The 24,703-nt window shown below is 38.1% G+C and overlaps 1 protein-coding gene across 3 annotated transcripts in view; it reads left to right on the forward strand.

Moving 5' to 3' along the window:
* The window catches only part of LOC149064480 (uncharacterized), a 98,670-nt gene that overhangs the window by 36,963 nt on the left and 37,004 nt on the right, over positions 1 to 24,703 (forward strand). For 2 of the 3 annotated variants that reach the window (XM_089254876.1, XM_089254875.1), the window contains exons 2-11: positions 269 to 481; positions 2,223 to 2,353; positions 3,717 to 3,843; positions 3,956 to 4,084; positions 13,203 to 13,298; positions 14,609 to 14,745; positions 16,129 to 16,333; positions 23,032 to 23,143; positions 23,805 to 23,959; positions 24,065 to 24,187. In XM_089254876.1, the coding sequence (XP_089111002.1) occupies positions 323 to 481; positions 2,223 to 2,353; positions 3,717 to 3,843; positions 3,956 to 4,084; positions 13,203 to 13,298; positions 14,609 to 14,745; positions 16,129 to 16,333; positions 23,032 to 23,143; positions 23,805 to 23,959; positions 24,065 to 24,187 (1,374 nt within the window). In that variant the 5' untranslated portion in view covers positions 269 to 322. Of the gene's footprint in view, positions 1 to 268; positions 482 to 2,222; positions 2,354 to 3,716; positions 3,844 to 3,955; positions 4,085 to 10,598; positions 10,874 to 13,202; positions 13,299 to 14,608; positions 14,746 to 16,128; positions 16,334 to 23,031; positions 23,144 to 23,804; positions 23,960 to 24,064; positions 24,188 to 24,703 lie in introns of those variants that run through there. The other variant, XM_089254877.1, reaches the window with a different exon arrangement.

Below are 24,703 nucleotides of genomic sequence, written 5' to 3' on the forward strand. Positions count from 1 at the left end.
AACTTGATCGCAGTATTTACACAAATGAGAAGCAGTATCTAATTTTCAAGACATCTTTTGTGTGCGCGGTTTTCTCAAGTGCCACTAATTAGCACATGCCATTCCTACGTCAGCATCATTAATTTGTGTATAACTTGAAGTTCCTTGAACAAGTGCCAAAGATATCAACGAAGATAGTGCGGTGCATTATGATGCTTGAATGCGAGAAATTTTCAGGAGAAAATGAGTTTTGATTAATTTTGTTTCTTCTCTGGTGTTCTTTATCCAGGTGGTTCGTGGTAGTCGCTCCACCACCGCCCTTCGCGTTCCATCCTGTCTCAGGATGGAAAACAATCGTTCCGAGCTCAACGTGAAGAAATCATCGTCAAATGGCCATCGAGATGGACTTCCGCCTGCCAGAGGTCTGTACAATCCACGCTACGAGAAAGAGTCCTGTGGTGTTGGATTCATAGTGAACATAAACGGTAAAGCGTCTCACCAGGTGAGTAATACGAGAACTTATTTATTAGTACAGTACAGTAAAACCCCCCTTAACGGACACTCCTATTTTACGGCCACATTATAATTTCCTCATAATTTGTGTAATAAAAGTATGCATTTCAAACCCCTGATTAACGGTCACTCCACTTTTACGGATGAATTTACAAAAAAGTATTTCATTTTCGGGGGAAAAAACTAAATACGCCAAACAGCCAGCGTCAATTCAGCGTCCTGACGTCCAAAATGAGTGAGATAACCTGTATTTGCTTTGATCGTAAGTCCCGTTTCGAGCCGATGGCGATTTGTTTGTTGGCGTAGTAATAATGGCAGGTAAGTTTACCGACTGGCTGGCGATGGCTTGCACGATGTCACGTTTTTGCAAGGAGAGAAAATCCCTATAATAATTATATATAATATACATGTGCGTACGCAAAGAGGGGGGGGACCTTCCCCCCCTCGCCTTGAGCCAAGATTATAGTGTTATTTTGCAGGAAAAAACGTAAACCCCCCCCCCCAAGAAGGAAAAAAAATCTGAAATCCCCCTCGAGAAAATTCTTCTTACGCCTAGGATAATATATATCCTTATAATGCTGATATTTCCAAAAATCCCTTTGTTTATTTTTATACAGAATTTGGATCCGTATAAAAAACCTCCCCAATTCTAATTCTTCAAAGTTGTCAGCTATAGTATATTCGCAGCCCAAACGTATTTATAATGATTGGGACTACTAAACCATATATACACCTCGTCCGCATTCCTCTGCGAAATTTCTAACGAATTGGTACATGTTTGAATGTCTGTGTGTGTTGTGAACCTAACGAAGTTTGTTACCGTATAATGCTTGTTATGTGTAGCGTTGCCATCAATTTTTCTAACTATGAGTGAAGTGCAATGATTGAATAACTGTGCAGTTTTAGGCCGGTTAATGTCTGTGGCGAGACGTTTTAACCCCTTTACGATCTCAACTGGGCGTCCAAATGCAAGTGGAATAAATTCAAGCAAGTTCCGTTTCCTTTCTCTCATCATTACGAAGCTTTATAGTAATCCTTCAACTAAAGTTGCTGTTTCTTTCCCTCCTTTCTTTCTATATTCCTGTTAATTTTTTTCCACGTATAATGCGTTTTCCTACCATATGCATGTAAGAACAAAAGAGAACTCTAAAAAAATACTTTTTATCTACCTTATTCTATATTTTCTGATTCCCCTTTTTTCTAACGTGCGGTTAGCTTAGGACGAGGTTACCGGATTTATCGCTGATTCGTCAAATAGAGATAAATGCAAATTTGTTGCCAGAAGCTCGTACGTGAAGTGGTTAAAGGGGTTTGATTGGCACTAGTACTACTTAATCGTACAATGCACCTCGTACATGTTCTCCTGCGGAATTTCTAATGAATCGGCACATGCCGGAATGGGTGTTCTGAGTGTATGTGTGTAGAAATAATATATTTGTGTTGTCAGAATTGTTCGTTATTGCTGGTGCTGCCATCTGTCTACCATATTTCGAAGTAAAGATGGTAAATGCTTGAATTTCCTTGTTATGTTAGTATCGTGTTGTAGGTCTAAGATGATTCAGACTGCAGAAGTTCATCCTGTAAGACTAGATCAACTTTGCCCAAGAATATTAAGAATATTATACACCAACGAATAAGGCGAATAGTCTCACCACGAGTTAAAAAGTTCGTCCTGCATTGAAATCGTCCTGCCAAGTAATATCATGGTTGTAATTTCCTTTTTGTTGCAGTTGATCAGCGATGCCGCCACAATTTCCAAGCGGATGGAACATCGCGGTGCTTGTGCCTGTGATAACAGCACGGGTGACGGAGCCGGGGTGATGGCTGCGACGCCACACACGTTCTACTCTAAAATTCTCAAGTAAGCACATATAATGCAGTACTATTAATCTAATGGCCACTTGCTACCGAATTCCTACCAGTGATTGGTCATAAGAGGAAAAAAAATCTTATTGATTAGTATCTAGTATGTTTCGGGAACTTCTGCAGAATTGGTTGCATATGTACTTAGGACCCAACTTTATTTTGTAGGGTTGCTGGAGAAAGCAGACATTTTGTACTATACAACTAGGGGTCAAAAATTGTTTACATGGTTAGTCAGTTAATATGTATTTAAATTTTTGAGTAACCGTAATTACGAAAACCTTGGACAGTGGCAACACCTTTTATAGCAGAAAGCCTCTGCGCGAAGCTTGTGACGTCCATTTCACCTATAGTCATTGAATATACTGCAAAAAAAAATTAAAGTAGTTTAACCAAATGTACCTGGGCAGGGGGATTTCAGCACATTGTTCCATGGAAACGGGTGCCTTCGGAGATTTATTAAAATATGAAAATGACATCGTGGCCATCACTGACAGCAAATACAATTTTTCATGGGGTTGGTGCACGCAAATTTTCCGAAAAGCACGTTTTCCCAAGTTTTGAATTTTTCAATACGATAAAAATATTTTTGCATAAACTGCTGCAGGCATTACACATGCTAATATTTTTCACTAAAATGCTTTTTTCTCAAAACAAACTGTTTTTTGCTAGATAAGGAACATTTATTCAAACACCGCTCATTCAAGTGTCTTGAAACTTTGTGTGTGTCTCAATACTCTGGTGTCACACACTTTAACACAAAGATTTTTTTATTAAAATTATTTTAAAAATTTTTGACACAAAATATGGGTAAGTTTTAATGATTTTTGAAAAAGTTGAATGTTGGAGTTAAATTTCGATAAAAAAAAATAACCAATTAAAATCCTAAAAGCTCGTGTTAAAGTATATAACACCATAGTGTTGAGAGACAGTTTCAAGACATTTGAATGAGTGGTGTTCGAAAAAATTTTCCTTATCTAAAAAACAAAAAAAATTATTGAAAAATATTAGCATGTGTAGTGCCTGCCAGCAGTTTATATAAAAATACTTTCAAAATATTTTTAATACAGATATAACAAAAACTTCAACGCAGTTAAACTCAGAAAATTTTATAGTATTTAAAAATTGAAAAATTAGGAAATGTGTTTTTTTTGGAAAATTTGCGAGTACCAACCCCCTTAACCAGTTTTAATAGACAAGAAGATGGAAATTTTTCATATATTAGGGATTTAGCCTGTTTGCCTCACTCATTATGTCTAATGCATCATGAACGCGTTCTTTTAATTTCAAATTTTTTTGTAATTTACCACGCTTTCTCACTGAAGCTGCCATGGTTTAAACTTAATTTTGTCATACTTCAGGGATGAACTAGGTGTCGCGCTCCCTCCTCGTGGACATTACGCCACTGGAATCATCTTCCTGGATGAATCAACAGCATCCATTGGAGAGAAACGCTTTGAAAAGATGGTCGAAGATTTCCACCTTAAGGTAACCAAAGAAAGGAAATCATTTTTCTAATTATAATTTTCTAACACACATATTGATGAATATATAGGATATTATTTTATTCTCATTCACTGTACGGCTCTCGCGTATATAGGTTTTATGCTGGCGAAAAGTTCCTGTGAATAGCTCAATACTGGGAGTTGTTGCTCGTTCAACAGAACCGCTTATGAAGCAAGTCTTCATATCCGCAGAAGGCATGGACCCTGACAGCTTCCGGAGAAAGGTAAATTAATGTATTCATATCATGGGCGCCGGAACCTAGGGGCTGAGACTATTCCTCCCCCGCAATAAATTTTGTGGGATAATTTGTGAATGTACAATGCACGTTTCGACATCATTTATTCGGGGGAAAAAAGTATTTCTATAGAGCAAGTTTCCTCTAGCGTTTCGCTAAATTTCGAGCAAAACCCCTCATGGTTATGAGACTGTTCCGCGAAATTAAAAAAAAACATGGATTTATAACAAATATATTTTTATTGCGCCGCCCTTAATGAAAACTAATGGAGATTTTTTTTGTTATCTCCCGTAACTCCATAGAATGGAATCCTAGAGCCAGGAATGAAAACTATAGTTGTCGTACAATAGGATCATATCACAGCAAAATATGCAATATCGTTTAATCTCGATATCTTTATGACAACGAATTGGCCAAAATTATTACTCGGGGAGGGTATCTGCGTTCAGAGAATTTTGATGCTTGTCTGAATGCCTATGGTGACTTCTGACTTTCAATGAACGTAAGTGCTTTCTGGCTTCCCTCTAAATTTGCTTCTGTAATTTTGTCACAACCACCAGGCATATATTTTTATCAGTCTTAATAAATCCACTTGAACGAGTTTTATTTAACCTTTAGTGATCCAGGGGCTTTTTCGGTACTTCGTTGGTACAGTTCGAACTTTGTAATGCCGCCCCCCCCCAACTCCAGTAAGGAAAGCTCCTGTATGTTGACTCTCGTGTTTTTTGAAGAGCTCATAAGTTCTGTGGACAAGCCAACTTTACAGAGGGAATTCTCGTAATCGTAAAGAGCCGCTATAACAGTGAAGTATAGTTTTTCCTGATGCGATCGTATGTCAAATCCACCTCGACGTAGGACCGCAAAAGGTTAATCTATCTGTATACCTCAGTGGTCCCAAACTTTTGCCCTCACGACTTATTCTCCCTTATGGTTTATTCGCAGCACCCCAAAAAATAGAATCAAAAAGAACTAGAATACTTTACAGCAGTGAATAGTACACATAAATGTGACAGCGACGGCATCAATCGGTGACGCACGCTTTGAGAAACACTATTTACTACTTTACCGTGCAATGCACCTCGTAAACATTCAATTCTCTGAGGAATTTCTATCGAATTGGTACATTTAGAAACGTTAATGTATTTACGTTGCCAGAGTTATGCTTGTTCCGTTTTATACTGATGCTGCCATCTGGCTTCCATATTTTGACGTGAAAATGGAAAATGCCTGAATTTCCATGTTATGTAAATATTGTGTTGAAGCTTTATACGAAGAGACTTTTTCGAATGGAAGACGAATTTTGAAGAAACACTGGTACACAGGGCCGTACTGGTTGCTGTTGGGGAGCCATAAGTCAAAGTAACATCCGGTTTCCGTATTGCTTTTATTCATTGTCATGTCAATGAATTCTATTTTTGGAATTCTTATGCTTTTCTTCGTCGAATTTTAACTGCCTTTCTTTCTCTGCTCGGATAAGTGTGGCTTCAAGCCACAGACTTAACCCTTTTGAAAAAGTCAATGCACTCGAGAACATCTTTTTAAATTTTTTCTCGGGAGATAATATATATAGTGCATTTGTAAAATGCACTGTCAGAGAAAACACACTTTTATTCTCGGAGCAATGAAAGAAAGGGATACGTAAAAAGATAGAAAATGAACGTTCTAGTCAATCGCAGGAAAATGTACAGGTGAGGAAGGGATATTATAACTCTTACCGCTACTGAAATCTAATATCTTAAAGGTCACGCGGATAATTTATGCTTTGGCAATGTTTCAACAACAAAAAAAAAAAGTTCATTTTTCTTAGCTATGAGGATTAATATCCCATTTGTGGATAGCCACTGCCGGCATCAGTGAAGAGTGCGTGGGAGTTGAAAGGGCCGTCCTTTGCGGAAGTCGCAAATGTACTGATCGATTGTCACGGCTCGTGGGAAAGATTCGATCGATCTGGCCGTGACTCTTGAGGTATGTGCCGCCCTATGAGTGCCCTTGGAAAACTAAATTGTTCCCATAAAGAACGAAGGTGAGGCGGGAGAAATACGAGGAACTGATGGAGATTGAAGATGTACGAGTAGTATCACTTTGAAAGTGTGAGCTCAAAAAGGATTCTTTGAGTAGTGCCGATTGATATGAGGTTTACGTGAGCACCGTAATCGTGCGGGCAAGGAAAGGATACATCATATGACCTTAAAATTAGATGTCGGCAGATTTCAATTAAGCTATCGAATTCGATCTATAAATCTTCTAAATATATTAGCCGAACAAAAGCCGCCGAGTATTTTCAAATACCTTATCATGCCTATTCCCCCTACTGAACGGAGGGTTTCAGAGCGAGGTTGAACAAGAAATTAACTCTGCAATTGCCATCTGAATTCTATCATGAATCGGTGTTTCTAACCTGGCGATTTACACGATTGCACCTGCCCCTGAACTTATATAAGTTTTTGTTTTTTTAAAATTACATATGCTGCAGGGCCATCTTAATGGCAACACAGGGCTCCGGACAGTGATTTTTCTAGGAGCTTTACCTAACTAGAAATACCTGCTGCCTAATACATAATCACTGTCGGAATTTGATAAGTTCCTATTTTCAGGAGGCTCTTCCTGCCCTTCAGGTGCCCGGGAGGGCCCATGCGTTAAGATGTATGAGAAACAGCCTGGGGTGTGTGTGTCTCGATTCCAATCTTGGCAGGGGTACGTATTGGATCCCACATCCTGAAGCAGGGCCCTTAGTCCGGAATTTTCACGGGCCTCCTATAGTGAGTTTATAGCATGAAAAACAAAAAAAATACAGCAGTTGTCCCATGCTTCCAGGACTACTACTAAACCGTACGTAAACATTCCTCTGAGGAACTTCTAACGAGTGGGTGTCTGTCGAAATGTGCGTAGATGTTTGTGAGCCTAACGTGAAGTTTGCTTCTGTGGAATACTTGTAATGTGTTGTTTGTCAAATGCTGCCATCTGTTTTCCGAATTCGGAAGCGGACAAATGGAATGGTTGATATTTACTTCAGTCATGCGTGAATTTTTGAAATTTTGTAGGCCTGATTGCTCTTTTTTTGCGGAACTTTTTTAAAGAGATGATCGGCTCACATTTATGCTTCGAAGTTAGTAACCACAGAAAAACCAATTTCCGCAGACCACCTTAGTCCTCGCGATGCAAGTCCATACTATGTCCACTCGACCACCACAGCTACGCGCTGGAGCCCTGTCAGCAACACCCTTGGCATGGGGTACGCAACGGGCCGTTCAAAGGTGAGCGGAAAAAACGGGTAGTAAAAACTGCAAAGCTTCATATATGGAACAATGTACCAACTATGGGGGTACGCAAGCTTTCTATACATTTCTAAAGGAACGCAGCTAATACATTTCTGGGGGGGGGGGGGTAAGCTTCTACGCATTTCCAGGGGTACTTGAAGCAAAGAAAGACAAGAACCTTTTTGTCACAAATTTATAATGTAAACTAAAATAATTTTCTTGAAAAATTTATGCTTCCAACAAACACTTTATTTAGAGCCATTTGCGAATATTATTGCAATGATACCTCGGCTAACGAAGATAATTCGTTTCAGAATCACGTTCGTTAGCCGAAATCTTCGTAAGCCGAAACGCGATTTCCCATTGGTTTCTATGGGAAAATCATTAAATTCGTTCCAGGTGCTGCCAAAAATTTAAAGATAAGTTTTTAAAACATCAAGGAGAGGGCTAAGAAAAATAACTGACCGAAGGCTGTGTGAGATGAACAGCTTCAAAATTGGATAAATGAGAATTGCAGGAGAAAGTGGTATTGAAGATCATTGCACTTTACACTATGTAACGCAACCCAATCGAGTTTGTAGGTGTCCCCGTTATTTATGATTTTTGGCCAGCGCATTTCGGTGTCCGATATATGCAGATGGAAAAGATAAACTAGAATATCCAGACTGTTCAGTTTGATGCTAAGTCTTGCTTTGAAAGAACGTGTTCTCTGAAAATATAAGCTCCTTTGTGTTTTTTTAATGCATTTTCTATTAGTTGAATCTTTTCATTTTATGTGAAATGATTCAAAAAATTTAAGAAAGAGAAGTAGAGATTCATCTAAAAAAGATTCCCCGGGTAGACCCGAGTTAATCGGGATCGAGTGGCAGTTAGTCTGACGACGATTGAAGTAAAAATTAACTGAACACAGCCATGGTGTGAAACGAAAATGTCCGTTAGCCGGGAGGCCGAAAATTCACAAAAAAAAAAAAAAAAAACTCCGTTAGTCGAGGTATCACTCTTGCAAATTAAATATGATATGAATGATGTCAGCGATGTATGGGAGCCATACATCGCTGACATCATTCATATCGGGTTTCCAACTGGTGTTCCGCGGAACATCTCTGCGAACATTTCATTGACATGTGAACCCTTTCTCTAATAACGGATTCGATTTAAGAGAAAGAAGGGCCATGAATATTCGTTTTGAAACATACCACTCTTCGTTCATTACCTCGCAATTTCAAAATTGTATGAAAGAAACGAATTAGTAAACAAGAAATGATCTAACGTTTCCCAGAAAGCCGGAAGAGGTATAAAGTGGAATCTCATTAGCTTTTAAGATGTCATTTAGGTGAAAGAGTGTTTGTCTCTTTATACACTATACCTCAAATTTCCTAGAAGCAGCTTCAAATCCTTTAGTAATCCGTCGGTAAATACAGTTGCCACGCCCATATCAGACTCCCTCGACACTTTCTCTTTTTTCCACCTCTGACGTCAACGTCGGTTCCGAGGTTGTAACATTTCGCGACGCTTTGGATGGGGTTTGCTCCACGTGGGATGTGGAGAAACGACGGGACCCGATCGATGTTTTGCTTGAGCAGTGTTTGTAGCACGAACCAGAACAAGAAGTCAACGATCTTCTCCTTTGCCCACCCGCTGATGTCTCGCATCCATTCGCACGTCATCCAAACTCGCATTATAGTCTATCAATATAGGAGATACTTACCCCTCCTCGGTCTCTTTATTGATTTATTTCGGGCTTTCGTTGGTATTGATTTCGAAGATGGATCGATCTATTTTCCCACGTTCCGAGACGATCACTTGGCATTTTTTTTACCCCTCTCCCCCTAAATTTAGAAGTATTTCCCAAGAGTCATTCAGCTCATGAAGCATAGACTCCCAGGTTAGCCGTACTCTTACTTGATGACTCATGAATCGTATTTTTGTTTTTTTTTCTCGAAAAATTCACACTATACCAGGGATCGTGAAAACCTTAATCTCGCGCCCATCTTCGGTATTTGGGAGGGTGTCCATTTTATGATATAAACTTTTTTTTTTACTTTAGAACACGTGTTTCCAACTGGTGTTCCGCGGAACATCTCTGCGAACATTGCACTTGTAAGCGTGGAATTTCTTTTTGGCCTCAGGAGCCGACAAAGCAACAACTTTCTACTTGGGTTTTTAAGGATAGGGTGGCCGTATAAAAAGTTAATTTTTTTTTTAATTTTGATAATTATAAAACCCATTTGCAACATCAAGAACGATCTCTGAGTTGCGCGCACAAAATACAGTAAAACGTCTTAACGGTCCTCTTCATTTACGGTCATTCCCCCCCCCCCGGTGGCCTTTCACATCCTGGAGCCCTAGGCTTGGACTTTCGACTGGCCTCCCGACCAGACTTTTCATGGGCCTCTCTATGGTAAACTTATTGCATGGAAAAACAAAAGATGACGAGAATTGTCCGGGCCCTGTCTGCCCCACCCTTCTTTTAAGGACGGCTTTTTTTTTTGTCCCACCGTTGTCATATTTCTGTATTCATATATATATATATATTGCCGTTTTTTGTGATAGTATCCAGGGCCAGTTCTGGACATTTTTCAAGTGTAGGCGAATGTTATTTTGTTGATAAAAAAAAATCACCCTTCCTCATGAATTGCCGCCCTAAAAATTGGCTCCTTTCGGTTGGCGCCTTCTGCTGATACATAGTTCCAACACCATCTATAGCAGAAGGCCTCAGCGAGAAGCTCGGGACGTCATTGAAGGTGGTCATCCTCACCTATAGCCATTGGATATAGCAGCCCGACGCATGTCTGTTTTTACTCCTTTTATGTAATATATCAAATGGCTGTATAAGTGAGATGACCTTCGGTGACGTCACGAGAATCGCGCGGAGGCCGCCTGCTATAGATGGTGTTGGTAGTTCGCAGGATACAAGATCCGGCCCTGGTGGCATCTCATTTGTTATCTTAACACGCAGAAATATTCACGTTCACGTACGGGGAGGACCAATTTACACACCGTATTTGGGTGAAATTTAAAGAAAAGTAATGGACGGCTTTGACTGCGATTCTTCATAATATCTTAATGTTAATGATGTATTCAAAGCGGAATAATAAATTTGTCTCTATTTACGGAGAAGTATTCATAACTTTTAATGCTATATAGTTGAATTGGCTCAAGTTTTTTTTTTGAGCTAATGCATCTTGTACAACTTAAAAAAAAACACAAATGTCAACAAAAAGCCAAAGGCGTCCTGATGAAATGTTAAAATACGGAATTCAGTGGGAGAATTATTTGTTTGGAAACTGAAGGGCTCTTTCAAATGTAGGTCCTCTCCCTAGTAGTGCTCCCCCCCCCCCAATAAGAAAGAGCTCCATCCTAGACAAAGCTGCAATATCTTTCAAGCGGCTTTGATCCTAGAGGATTTGGGGGGGGGGGGGTGGAGCTCCCGGATAAATAAACTTTATTGTTAAAGCTATGAATTTACTGGAAAAGGGGATGGGACCCGCTTCACTGAGGCCCTGCCGGGTTTAAAAAGGTAGGTGACTGTGAGGTAAATATAACAAAGTTTGTATTTATTAAATGTCGTCAACGAAAATTTTTTTCGTAATAAATTATTCTATTTGTTGCATATAAATTTCGAGTACTGTATCAGCACGTTGTACAGTCGAATCCCGTTTTACCGAATACCATTATAGCGAAAATCGTGTTTTAACGAATACTTTTCTAATCCCCCAAACAAGTTTACATAGGAACAATGCTAGGTAACCTGGAATTCCTTTATAACGAAATTTCGTTTTTCGAAGTGATCTCTCCGGTCTCTTGGCGTTCGTTATAACGGGGTTCGACTGTATTACATGAGGTGGGGGGGGGGTCTGTGATCCTACCCCACAGGGCGTGGGGAGGGGCTCCAGTCTGGGAGCTTGAGGACCAGCTTTCTATTTTGAAGATATTTTACATCATAAATTTATGATTGTAAAAGAAGGGTTCTCTCTCTCTCTCCTAACCAGGTGTCTTTAATGTTGAATGGCATTCTGTTCATAACTGGCTTTGTGGTGCCATTTTGACTGCAGCAAGTGTTAATGCATTTAATGAAAAATCAACAAAGAAAGTTTTCATAAAAGCAATGGGTTTTTTACATGACTCATGGGTGGAGGTAGACTTGAGTGTTTGGGGCACGATGATGGCAATTCATATATACGCAAATACATTAGATCAGTCAGCTTCACCTTTGATGCTGAACTCGCCCTACCCTGTATCTCTGCCCATGACATGACTTCATAAATCTATCAAGTCGGGTTCTCAAACTTCTGTGATGTGATGCCCTTGTGCACCGCCAACCTCCAACAGTGTTTGTCAATCCGTTGTCAGAGCCGCAGCTCTGCGATGCCCTGACAAAGGATTTTTTCAAAATTGTTCTCTTTGTTACTTTGGGGGAGCTGCGAATAAGAGTTAAAGGGGTGCCACGGGTGGAAAAAGGTGAGAATCCCTGAATTAAGTCACTAAATTTTTCAAATTTCTGTAATTAGGCCTATTTTTCTCGATCTTTTGCCAAGATGCACATTCGAAAGAAATGGAAGGATACATGACTTTTTTTTCTTTTTTTTTAATTATACATTAAATTTTTTAAACACAGTTTTCATGATTAAAAACTGAACAGATATGGCTAAAATATACTCAGAAAACAAAATTTAAAAATTTAAATCGCATTTAGCATATTCTCACCAGCACCAAAAAGTTAGTCTTATTCAAAGTCGGAGACACAGTATTGGCAAACAACACGACATGTTGATCGCACAGATCTTGCGTACAATTCTCTAACAGCACTATCCTCACACTCAACCTCACGTATTCGATGTTTCACAATTAATTTCAAGCTGTTATCGAGAAAACTGATGCTCTTCCGAGATGTCATTTGGATCTGAACACACTCCAGCCATCAGACAAAAAAAGCCTTACACAAGTGGTGTGGTAGGGCCATTTTGACCTAACAGAAACTTTTGTCAATGATATTGAGCAGAGGTTCCTAAACTTTTTGTTCCATCTCAACCCTTCTTCCGAATTTTTTTTTCTCATCTATCTCAACTTGAACCAACGCATATGATTCTATGTTGTACCAGAAGTTTCCCCACCCCCTCCTGGACCATTGCATCATCGTTGCCCCCCAGTGGACTATATTGCCCACTTTGGGAAATACTGAGTAAACTTGGTGACAGAGGTTCAATGGAGTTTAAATGGTCACTATAAATCCCAATCTGAAGGTCTGTTTACATGAATTAAGTAAACAAGTAGTAATTAAATTTTAAGTAGAGTGCTCTAAAATCTGTTTCAATGTAAGTAGTCAAGTGGTGAATGTTCATTGGATAATATGAGGCTGTCCCACATGCACATAGTATCTAATTAATCAAAAATAAATAAAAATTGATTATTTATCTGTTTAACCACTTATTGACTTACCAACTAAATCTTTGTTTCAAGGTTTGGAATGTATGCAACATTCTAAAGTACTTGACGACTTATGTCTTTAATAGTTAACTAAATTTTAGCTCTTCCCCTGCCTCATATAAACACGCCTTTAGGGTCCTGTTCATGTATGTGAGAGCTATGGGTTTTCATTCTTGAGATAAGTTCTTTCAACTTTTAATGAAGTCTGCTGGCCACAAAGCTATTTCAGGATGATTGACGAGGCTGGCATTGGTTGGTTGGCCTTTACTGCAAAGAGTTTCATGGACTAGGCATTGATGATTAAGTTTAAATTGTTTATTGAAGAATCTTTTATCCCCCACCAACCTTTCATTATTAATGATCGATTTTTTTTTTTTTTTTTTTTTGGTGTTTATTTCTAAATTTTTGTTTTTTCTTTATAGATTTTTGTGCTTAGGAAGTATGCAACTCACAAGGTTCCTTCCTCGGATCTTCGCTTTTATATATGCAGTCTATCTGCTGATACAGTTGTTTACAAGGTAATGGTTTTCTTTTCAAAAATCACGACCACCAACTACTATTTAGCTGTACAGGGCTTCACAAAAAAGGAGATCTAATTAAATTTTTTTTAAATTTGCTAAGTAGGGCCTCAGAAAAACCACTTGGTCCAGGGCCCATGATGTTCTTAAGATAGCCCTGTGTACATGCACCCCATACATATTCCTCTGTGGAGATTCAAGCAAATCTGTATATGTGTGTTCTGAGTGCATTTATGGCATTAATTCACATTGATCTGCTATTTAAACTCAACTTATTCGTGAAATTATAACTTTGAAAACATAATCACAAAATATTTTCACATAGTCAGTATGATTCTCCAATCACACATTAAAATGCCTTCTGGAAAGAGCAACTACAGCGTAACATGTCTAAGGCAGACATTGTATGTAATGAAGACCTGCCTTGAATAGAATCAAAATATAGTTCCCATCGTGATTATCAGTACTTCTGTGTGCACCTTTCTGAAACAGACACCTGTGTAAAAAGGAATATAATTTTGGTTTCTTAAAATTGTTTCATACAGGTTCTGCTGTATTGTGTTGTGGGGAAGGTATAAATCCCCAGCCTTAAATTGCTATGGCGATTAAAAATTAGTATTGGCTCCCCTAAAATTTGTTTGTTCATTTCCTAAATCAAACACTAAAGAACAAAAAAAAGTGTGTCTATTTCTTTTTTGCAAAATTTAAAATGCCCAATGCCTAAATTTTTTTTGGAGTTTGTGTGTCATTCTCTGGTTCTGGGGATAAACAAGAAATTATTCTTTGCTGGTATATACAGTAAAACCTCTCTTTTGTGGACACCAATGGGGCCAAATAAATTTGCCCGTAAAAGAGGTGGTAACTGTTAATCAGGGGTTCGAAATGCATAGGCCTACATTTATTATGCAAGGGGAAATTATTTGCCCGTAAAAGAGGAGTGACTGCAACAGAGGAGTGTTCGTTAAGAGGGTTTTTACTGTATAATACTGTCTTGATGCAAATAGTATTTTGCTATTGGATGATTCCGTTAATATTTTAGTTTTATTATGACATCTAAAACTAGCATTTAAAAAATGTATTTTTCTGTGTTTTGTAATATTTTACATTTTCATTTCCACATGACTGAATTGTTTCAAATTCATTTCAATGTTTCAAAGTTTTTAGAGCAGTTTCTTATTCACCCACATATGAACTGTTCCTTAACGCTTTAATGAACTTCTTTTTTGGCATTTTGTGATTAACTTTAAATGCGATTGCAGTTATTTTCTGATGTATAGATTCTTTTGTTTTTCAATTATTCATTTATATAGGGTCAGCTGACATCTGAGCAGTTGTGGGGTTATTTCAAAGATTTAACCAATCCTGCATTCGAGACCTACTTGGCACTAGTCCATGCTAGGTTTTCAACAAATACTTTTCCTAGTTGGGAAAGGGCTCATCCACTGAGGTAAATAATTTTAAGCATTTGAAAACTATTTATTTCATATGTTTGTTCTTTACTGTACTTTTTTTTTTTTTTTTTTTTTTTTTTTGCAACATCCTCTCTTGTGAGCAATTTTGTTGTAAAATTATTTGAACTTTCCTTATAGTGATCAACTTGACAACCCAACTCCTGTTTTGAAAATCCACTATTGTTGATTATAATGGAAAAAAAATTGTAAAGTGCCTAATATGAAGAAATGAGTTATGTGGAAATATATACTATCATTACACATAATGTCCTCTGCTGCTACATTTTATCATGCTCCCTTCTTTAAAAAATACAGCGGTGTATTAATACAAGAGAAAAAAAATCTGAATTTTTGAGATACTTAAACCTTTGTTTCGTTTTCAACATCTATGGTTTTCCTATGGGGACTTCACTATAAAAATTTACCTTTATAATTTTGTTTATTTGACTTTGTACCACCAACATAGAAGTCAGTGGAAACATAAAACAAGTGCATTAAAGTAAATAGAATTGGTTTATTACTTTAAAGATGTTTTACCCTTTAAAAATTTCATGTGAGAGATCTGCAGTATTCAAAATCATGAGATTAATGAATTATGGAATTCAAAATTGCTATTTCAGTAGTCCAAAAAGTCTGAAAAGTTGGCAACTACTGATCTAGGGATTAGTATCTACGTGTACAACATGGTAGCTATGGGTTTCCTTACCACGCTTACTGCCAAACTATATGGGTAAACTGTACAGGCATCTTCTGAGGCAGCAAAAGTACAGTTTTCAGTGCATATATGGGGAAGATATCTGGATTTCAGTGCATCCAGGGAAATGCTGAGGAAAATGTCTTTTAAGAATTGGTCAAATAAGCTTGGGGATCTCTGCTGTAAAATTAAGCTTGCCTGTATAGTTGTCTTTTCTGCAATAATGGTATATACCAGGAGAAGTATCATATACAGTTTGTTGCAGTTATTATTTTTTTTATTGTTTTTGCTATTCAAGGATATTGGGAGCAAATTTTTAATTACCACTATCTGTAAACTCTCTGAACAAAAGTATTTACTGGGGGGGGGGGTAGGGTATGAGCAGACTATAACCCAGAGAAGTAAGTTCAGATGGTCAACAAATTTGGATAATATCTGATCACAGGCATTGGAACTGAGGAGAGCAGTAAAATTTGCTTAGCCCACAGGCAGCAAAACCATATATGATACACTGTATTTTAATATCAAACTTTCAAATCAGGATTGATAGGAATTATAATGTTAATCTGATGAAAGTTTTTAATTCTGTAATTTTAATTACATTGATGTCCATATTATAAGTATATGTTCCAATTTTTTTTTAATTAAAATTGCAGATAAAATAATTAAATTCTTTCCCCCGTAGGATGCTTGCTCACAATGGTGAAATCAATACACTCAGGGGTAATATAAATTTGATGAGTGCCCGTGAAGGCGTTATGGAGAGCCATCTTTTCAAGGATGAACTGCATAAACTTTATCCTGTTGTTGAACCAAACCTCTCTGATTCTGGATGTGCTGACAATGTCTTAGAATTCTTAGTCATGGCTGGACAGCGATCCCTGCCAGAGGCAAGTCAATCTTGTTATATTTATGAGATGCATTTCATTTTGTGGTTTATTTATATATGCATTAACCAAATTATAATATGTTTATTTCAATCAGTATAATGATTTGAAATTTCATATAATTAAGAAACCCCTCATATAATTATCAAATCAGCACATTTTTACTTTTATTTTTTTACAAATTTCAAATTGCTATTAACTCTAAAGATAGCAAATAATTTTAAGTAAATTCTTTCAATCGAATAACAATTAATATAGTTCTAATTAAAGTCTACTTGAAAAAGATTCAGCATGTTGTCACAAAACTATTTGATAAATCCTTTATCTAATGAACAAAGAGCTTTTCAAAATGGTTCAGGTCATTTTTGTTGAAGATGTTATTAATTTATTATCATTATTATTACAAGTCACGGAATGGCAACAGTATAGCATTCAAATGTCCGCTCGGTTGTCATGGTCATATATGTCTCAGTAGGATGCTTATTAAAGTTTATGTTCTCGTTCGTAATCAATGTAACATCGTATCACTCAACATAGTGGCAGCGGTGTTGTAACTTCATCTTAGAGCAGGGGAGAAGCCCAATTGCTTCAGCATGAATGAAGCAGCACAGAGTGAACCGATTAGCTGCCAGCCGCCGCCTGTACACGGTTTGCAGCTACCAAATCTAGCATTCTGAGAAGAACCTGCAGCGAATTGGAAGTTATTTCGTTGAAGGTGGAGCAACTACCTCACCCTTTGTCAACTGGACGACCAGCTGGCACCATATTGAGTAGCGCTTTTTCTCTCATGCTTAGATGACACCATGTGACTCTAAGGTGGTCTGGATTTTGTGTCCGAAGATGATCGAAAGGTGTCTGAGATTTTGGAGAAGTTTGAAGCTTTCGCGATCGGATAGACGAACGAGACGTAAGAGAAGGGCCCTCTTCAATAAAAGAAGCCAAAACAAAGGTGAGTCATTCGATAACTTCTTAACTCAGATTCAATAACTCAGAAGCCAGATTAAAGTATGTGGTCACTGCGACAAATGTAAGAACTCGCTACTTAGAGATACAATGGTTGTCAGAATCCAAGATTTGAATACTTATGTAGAACTTGTTAAGCACAGGTCTCTATCGCTTGAGAAATGCATTGATGTTTGTAAAATGGCACACAAAGCCACACATGAGAGTACAATCCTGCATTCACCTGCTGAGGTACATGCAGTCATAAAACCCATCAGTTTTGCAAGGTCTTAAAAGGTCAAAAAGCTATGAATACAAATATTGTGGGCTTGAGCATCCAATGAGAAAGGAATCTTGTCGTGCATGGAAGCACATGTGCAAAAATGCAACAGAGCTAATCATTTTAGACTGTGTGCATGTATAGCAAGGGGCCAGATACAAGCCACAAGATCATCCAAAGCTAAACGGATCTGGCAAATTGGGCACGATCCGGATGAGACTTATCCTGAACTGGAAGAAGATATAGAATTTGTGTCTTTGGTAAATCCGCATTCTGCAAAGTGTGTTCTCCATGTCAACAGATGAAAAGTGGTTTTCCAGTTAGACACAGGCGTCCATCAACCTATTATCCAGGTCAAAAGTAGCACCAAATGCAAATGTTTTGCCATCTCGTCGCAAACTGAAAATGTGGAATAATTTGGAACTTATTGCAAGCGAATCAAATAAAGCAGAGGTACATAACCCTAAGACTGGGTTGCGACACACAGTGGACTTTGTTTTAGTCTAACAAGAATTGTTGCCATTTCTAGGGCTTCCCACATGTGAGGCCATGAATTTGATATCTGTGCAACACAGCAATTTCATCAGAGTTGCCAATGTTACATTGGAGCCAGAACTGGAAAGCATTTTGCCAAAGCAGTCAGCAAATTTCCAAGACAAGTCAAGCTCAAAGTGAATCCAGAAGTCATGTCTGTGGTCTCTTTTCCTTGAAAGCCACCTATTGCTCTCAAAGAAAAACTCTGACAAGAGTTGTACCTCCTCATGGAGCCAGGGATCATCAAGTAGTGGATCAGCGAGTAGTGGACCCAACCAGCTGAGTGAATCAGTTTGTGATAGTGCCTAAACGAGATGAATCTTTGATTTGATGAGACTTTGCATTGATCCTCTTCACCTCAACAAGGCTCTTAAAAGAGAACATTACACCCTTTCAACCATAGATGATGTGTTGCATGAACATGAACTGGCAGGGTCTGACATATTCACAAAATGTGATCTTCAATGGGATTTTCTGTATGTGATACTAGACGAAGAGTCATCACTTCCAACAACATTTCAAACTCCATTGGGACACTTCTGTTGGTGCAGACTCCCATTTGGCATCAAGGTGGCTCCAGAAATCTTTCAGAGACATATACACAAACTTCTGATGGTCTTAGAAGGTGTCATAGCAGGAGCTGATATCCTACACGACAGAGGAGAAGCAGAACATGACCGAAGATTTAGATCTTTTCTACGCAGATGCATAGAAAAAGGAATTAAACTTAACAAGTTAGAGTATAAAGCACTCCAGCTATCATTTTTAAGACACGGGTTGTCGAAAGATGGCATCAACCCAGATCCAAAAAAAGATAGCAGCTATAGAAAACTTTCCAGACCCAACCTCAATCACCGAGCTAAGGAGATTTATAGGTATGGTGAATTTTTTAGGAAGGTACATACCTACCCTCTGTCATATTGCTGAACCACTGCACAACCTTCTGAATTCTGAGATTATGTTCAACTGAGGTCCTTCACAAAAAGCAGCCTTTAATGCGATTGAGGCAATAGTGTTGGTTGATCATACAATGCTGGCAACCTTTTTTTTTTTTTTAATTCAGTTCAAAACAGCACACATAAATACATGAATACAAATATACAAAATAAAATAAAGACAACAGAACAAAAGACAAAACATACACTATGCAGCTCTTAGGGACCCATTATGTCACACTGGAATGTGATGCAAGTGATTATGGAATAGGAGCTGCAATGTTCCAGATGGATGAACCAATTGCATTCGCAAGCAGATCCCTGTCAGAGACCGAATGCTGGTATGCACAAATTGAAAAAGAACTTTCTTTTTTTTTCTTTCAAACCGAGCATGGGTCTATCACCATCTATGGGTGATTTACTACTTAGTGAGTTCTGCCAGAAGTGTAACTGTGTGTGTACCTAACAGTCTGAATGTGTATATAGTGTTGTTTGATTTTTCAGTGCCGCCATCTATATTTCAGAAGTGAAGTGAGTGATGTGTTATGATTGAATTACATTTGTACTGTTTGTAGGTCTGTTGCTCTCTGTGGCTAAACTTTAAAGGGGAGATCGGCTCGCATTCGCGCCTTGAAGTTGGAAACCACAGAAAACCAACTTCAGCTGACCACCACTGTGGCAACGGTGGGGTTTGAACCCAGGACCTTGCAACGCAAGTCTGTCACTATGACCACTCGACCATCACAGCGGCATTGAAAAAGAACTGTAGCAGTAGTTGTGAGTCTTGAAAAAATTCCATTACATTTATGGACGAAATGTCACAGTCAACAGCGACCACAAGCTGCTGGTGGCTATTGTGTCTAAACCTTTGTTTAAAGCACCAGGGCAATTACAATCTCTTTTGCTAAGAGCAAGACACTATGACTTCAACTTGAGATTCATTCCCGGAAAGCAAATTCCTGTAGCAGACGCTGTTTCTAGATCTCCTTCAAGGGAATCACTTCCTCAACTCCATCATATAGCAGATGTGGTGGATTTGATTGAAAACATCAGCTTCTTACCAGTATCTGACCATTACCTACCTATCATGCAACAGCATGGAGTGATTCTACTTTGCAGGAAGTTAAACGCCTTATATTGGAAGGTTGGCCAGAGACTAAGTATCAGTATCAGTGCCCGGGTGGCATGGTGGTAAGATGTTTGTTTACCATCCTTAAGGTTGTTGTCAGGGTCTTGGGTTCGAACTCAAGGGAGGGTATAGATAAGATATTTTCCCCTAACGAACTCGAGGTGACCACTGATAGACAGCGCCTTCACTTCCAACCCATCTCACTAATGGCAGTAAATTGCAATATAGCAATATGGCCAGAGTTGGTGTTTGGTTAAGTATAGACTAAGTATCAGTGCCGCAGCAGTGGCGTATTTTCCATATCAAGATGAATTTGCTATTTCCAATGGCATTGTGAGAAGAGACCACATTGTAGTGCCACGAACACTTTGAGCTGAAATGAAGAAAAAAATGGCTATAGGTGAGATGACCTTCAGTGACGTCCCGAGCTTCGCGAGGAGACCTTCTGCTATAGATGGTGTTGGAACTATGCTTCCGCAGAAGGCACCAACCAAAAGGAGCCGATTTTCAGGGTGGCAATTCATGAGGAAGGGTGATTTATTTATTTTATTTTTTTAATCAACAAAATAAACATTGACTGTGACATTTGGCACCTACACTTGAAAAATGTCCAGAGCTGGCCCTGGATACTATCACAAGAAATGGCAATATATATATGAATACAGTAATATGACAACGGTGGGACAAAAAAAAGTCTGCTTTAAAGAAGGGTGACCATGGCCTCCACAAGGGTGGGGCAGACAGGGCCCAGACAATTCTTGTCATCTTTTGTTTTTCCATGGTATAAATGCATGTCTCAGACAAGCGAGAGAAGTTGTCTTCTGGTCGAGCATGTCCGGAGATACTCTGCAATATGTCGAGTCATGTAGCACATGTACTGCCTTCGCACCATCCCAGCCAACTCCAATGATGATAGCCCATGAGATTCCTCCTGGTACGTGGCTTAAACTGGGTGCCGATATTTTTCAGCTAAAAGAGCAAAATTACTTGGTCTTGGTAGATTACTTTAGCAATTCATAGGAATAGACTTCTTGCAAAATACTCTAGCTAGCACAGTAATTCACAAATTGTGCATCATTTTGCTTGGCACAGAATTCCTTGCATTCTTATCACAGATGATGGTCCACAATTCAAGAACAAACAGTTCCTAGACTCTGCAAATAGCTGGGACTTTCGTCATTTCATGTGAAACCCGGGGAACAGCTGTTCCAGTGGTCAGGTGGAATCTGCTGTTAAAATTGTGAAATCAGTCTTTAAAAAGTGTGCTTGCTCAGGGCGAAGACCATACCTTGGCTTATTAGCTCAATGTAACACACCAGATGGTCAACGTAGGTGCAGACCAACACAAAGGATCTTTGGGAGACCTTCACGGACGAGCTTTTTTTTTTTTTCAAACCAAGCACAACTCAGGTCTATTGCCATATGCAATTTACTACCTAGTGAGTTGTGCCGAATTGTAAGTGTGTGTACCTAACAGTCTGAGTGCGTATCTAGTGTTGTGTATGATTTTTCAGTGCTGCCATCTATATCTCGGAAGTGAGTGATGTGTAGTGACAATATTTGTACTGTTTGTAGGCCTGTTGCTCTTTGTGGCTAGACCTTTTAACAGGGAGATTGGCTCGCATTCGCTCCTCGAAGTTGGGAACCACAGAAAACTAACTTCAGCCAACCACCACTGTCACGACGGGTGGAGCTCGAACCCGGGTCCTTGCGATGAGAGTCCGTCACTGTGACCACTCGAACACCACAGCGGCTCACAGACGAGCCTGCCGGCCAGTAGCCAGTGTTTACAATTCACTCTGCCTGAAGTCCGTGCAAAGTTGCTAGAAAGGCGGAATGAGATGACTCAGCAACATAATAGCATCACAAAACCTTGCGTCATAGCATCCTGGTGCTTCAGTGTGACAACGGAACCCTCTACACAAGAGACTGATTTGGGAAGAAGCCTGCATAACAAAACAGATCAGTTCGTGTCCGTATGAGATCCGTACAAATGAGGGCTCCACGTTGAGAAGCAGAAAATTCATTAAACCACATGTCCAACAAGATATGGAAATCAAGCAAACAGCTTCACAACCAGCCTGTCACCACCAAGACAATGTGGCATCCCTACCTGAGATGCAAGAGCCTGAGTACAAGCCAGAAAGAAGTGGTCCTAAATCTCCAGCAACCAAGGATGAGGTATAACCCCAATGCCATGTTCTAACACCACAGAAACAGGTAGCAGGCCTGTCATCACAGACAACCCGGGATATGGATCTTACATGGTCACAAGATCGGGTCGTCTGGTAAAGTCTCCATCCAGGCTGACTTACTCTCACAAATTATAAGAAACTTATGGTTTTCCTCTAGAGAGGAAGATGTTGAAGATGTATAACAAGTCGTGGAATGGCAACAGTATGGCATTGAAATGTCAGCTCTGTTGTCATGGTTATATATGTCTCTGCAGGATGTTTATTAAAGCTTTTGTTATGTTCTCGTTCATAATCAATTTAACATTGTATCACTAAACAATTTTTAAACAGTGTCAATTGTGTTAGAGTTCATGACCCCTGGGGGTAAGGTATTCAATTTATTAACAACCCTAGTAAAGAAAAACTCCTCGGGACACTGTAATATGTGTCGTGTTGATCAGTCTTTTTCATTTCTAATCGTTTTTTATCACTTTTTATACACTTTACTCAAATTTTTCTGGACATTCAAGTACAAACCAGTTAATTTTGCAACAACAAAAGAAAATTTTATTTACTATACGAATGAATATTTTGTACAAAGCCTTTCGTATGAATCAAACCAAACTTTTTTTATATGGGCTTGATATTTTTTGATTTAATTTTCAGAAGTGCACCATGATTCGTATTAAGTCCTACTTTTTTTTCAGGCTGTCATGACCATGGTACCAGAGGCCTGGCAAAACGATCCCCATATGCATGTTGACAAGAAACATTTTTATCAGTGGAGCGGTTGTGTAATGGAGCCTTGGGATGGTCCTGGTAAATAATCTTTGTTGTCTTATTTAACTTCCATTGTGAGAATAAATATATTATAACATCTCATATATATAAAGTATATGCAGAACAACTTAAACAATTGTTACATTTACATATTTTTAATTATAAGTGGGTTGAGAGAAAATATCCAAGGTCAATGACAAAAAAATATATTTAATTCAAGGGCTAATTTTTTATATTCTGCTTATTTTAATATGTTGAATGTTACAATGTGCATGTTTGGAAGTTTTACTTTTGTGTATGCTTCTCAAATATTTTCTTTCTTGTGCTTAAATATTTGTCAGTTTTTTAAATTTTTTGGATACATTTTTCAAAGAAATCGTTGCAAGACTTCGCTGTGTGTTTGCATGATTAATTATGTTAATATTTGCCTATTTTTGTTGGGGTTTTTATTTTCTAATGATATCTCTGTTTAGTGTGGAAAAACGTTTTCATGGTAACTGATTTATACAATATTACTTTGTTGAATGGATAAGTAAAGCATCAAATGTTAGTGTATTCAATTTTGATAAATTATTAATAAGAGTATATAATTACTTGATTATTATACTCTTGATTCCATAAAATATAGTAGGCTGTATAAAAAATATGTCATCCAGTAGGATTTTCCATGTCCTTGTTTTAAAAAAACTTTTTTTTGCAGCTCTGTTGACATTCTCTGATGGTCGACTTATTGGAGCTATACTTGACAGAAATGGACTCCGTCCATCTAGATATTACTTGACAAGAGATGGTCATGTTATTATGGCTAGTGAAGTTGGTGTTCTTGATGTCAGTTTGGACAATATACAAAGAAAAGTGAGTTGTCTTCAGTAGCATGACTAATTTCATATGACTATTTGTGCTCAATTCATTTCCTATGTATTCTCCATGTCCTAAAAAAAATTAAAATTTTTATCATAGGGAAGGTTACGGCCAGGAAGGATGCTTTTAGTTGACACTGAAAAAAAATTGTTCATTAAGGATGAAGAGTTGAAACTGCAAATCGCTTCTAAGAGACCATTGGGAGATTGGCTAAAAGAAATGGTAAACTACTGGAACATTTATGATCCATTCCTTATAGTAAATTGTTAATATTGTTTGTCTTGGACAATATTGAATCATCTTTCTATAAAATCACAAATTTCGGAGTGCTGTTCAAGTGCATTTTCTTCAGCCATAGTTTTTGATGCAGAATATGCTTCATTTACTGGCTGATCTTGTAATGAAACTTGAACAAAGTATTTTTGAAGTAAATGAGTGATAAATTTTTTTAAATTCTTCTGGAACTTGAGGTCCGAAATTTTGTAGAATAATTAAGAAATTCCTCACATGTTCTCTTTTGTTAATTTGCATTTCTATATTCTGTTAGTTTATTCATATACAATAAACAAACAGAATAATGATTTATTAAATCAAATTATATGTAATTTTGTGATATATATGTCAGTGATGTAAAAGAGTTTTTAAAAGAAGATTCATACACAACCAAAATGCTTTATTTCGTCATGTCACTAATTTTGTTAAAAGTTAATTTCTGCTTCATTTTTTTTGGACACCCGA

Source organism: Pholcus phalangioides, unplaced genomic scaffold (assembly GCF_987345545.1).
Source record: "Pholcus phalangioides strain wild (caught in Gottingen) unplaced genomic scaffold, Ppha-v1.0 ptg000042l_1, whole genome shotgun sequence".
NCBI lineage: Eukaryota > Metazoa > Arthropoda > Arachnida > Araneae > Pholcidae > Pholcus > Pholcus phalangioides.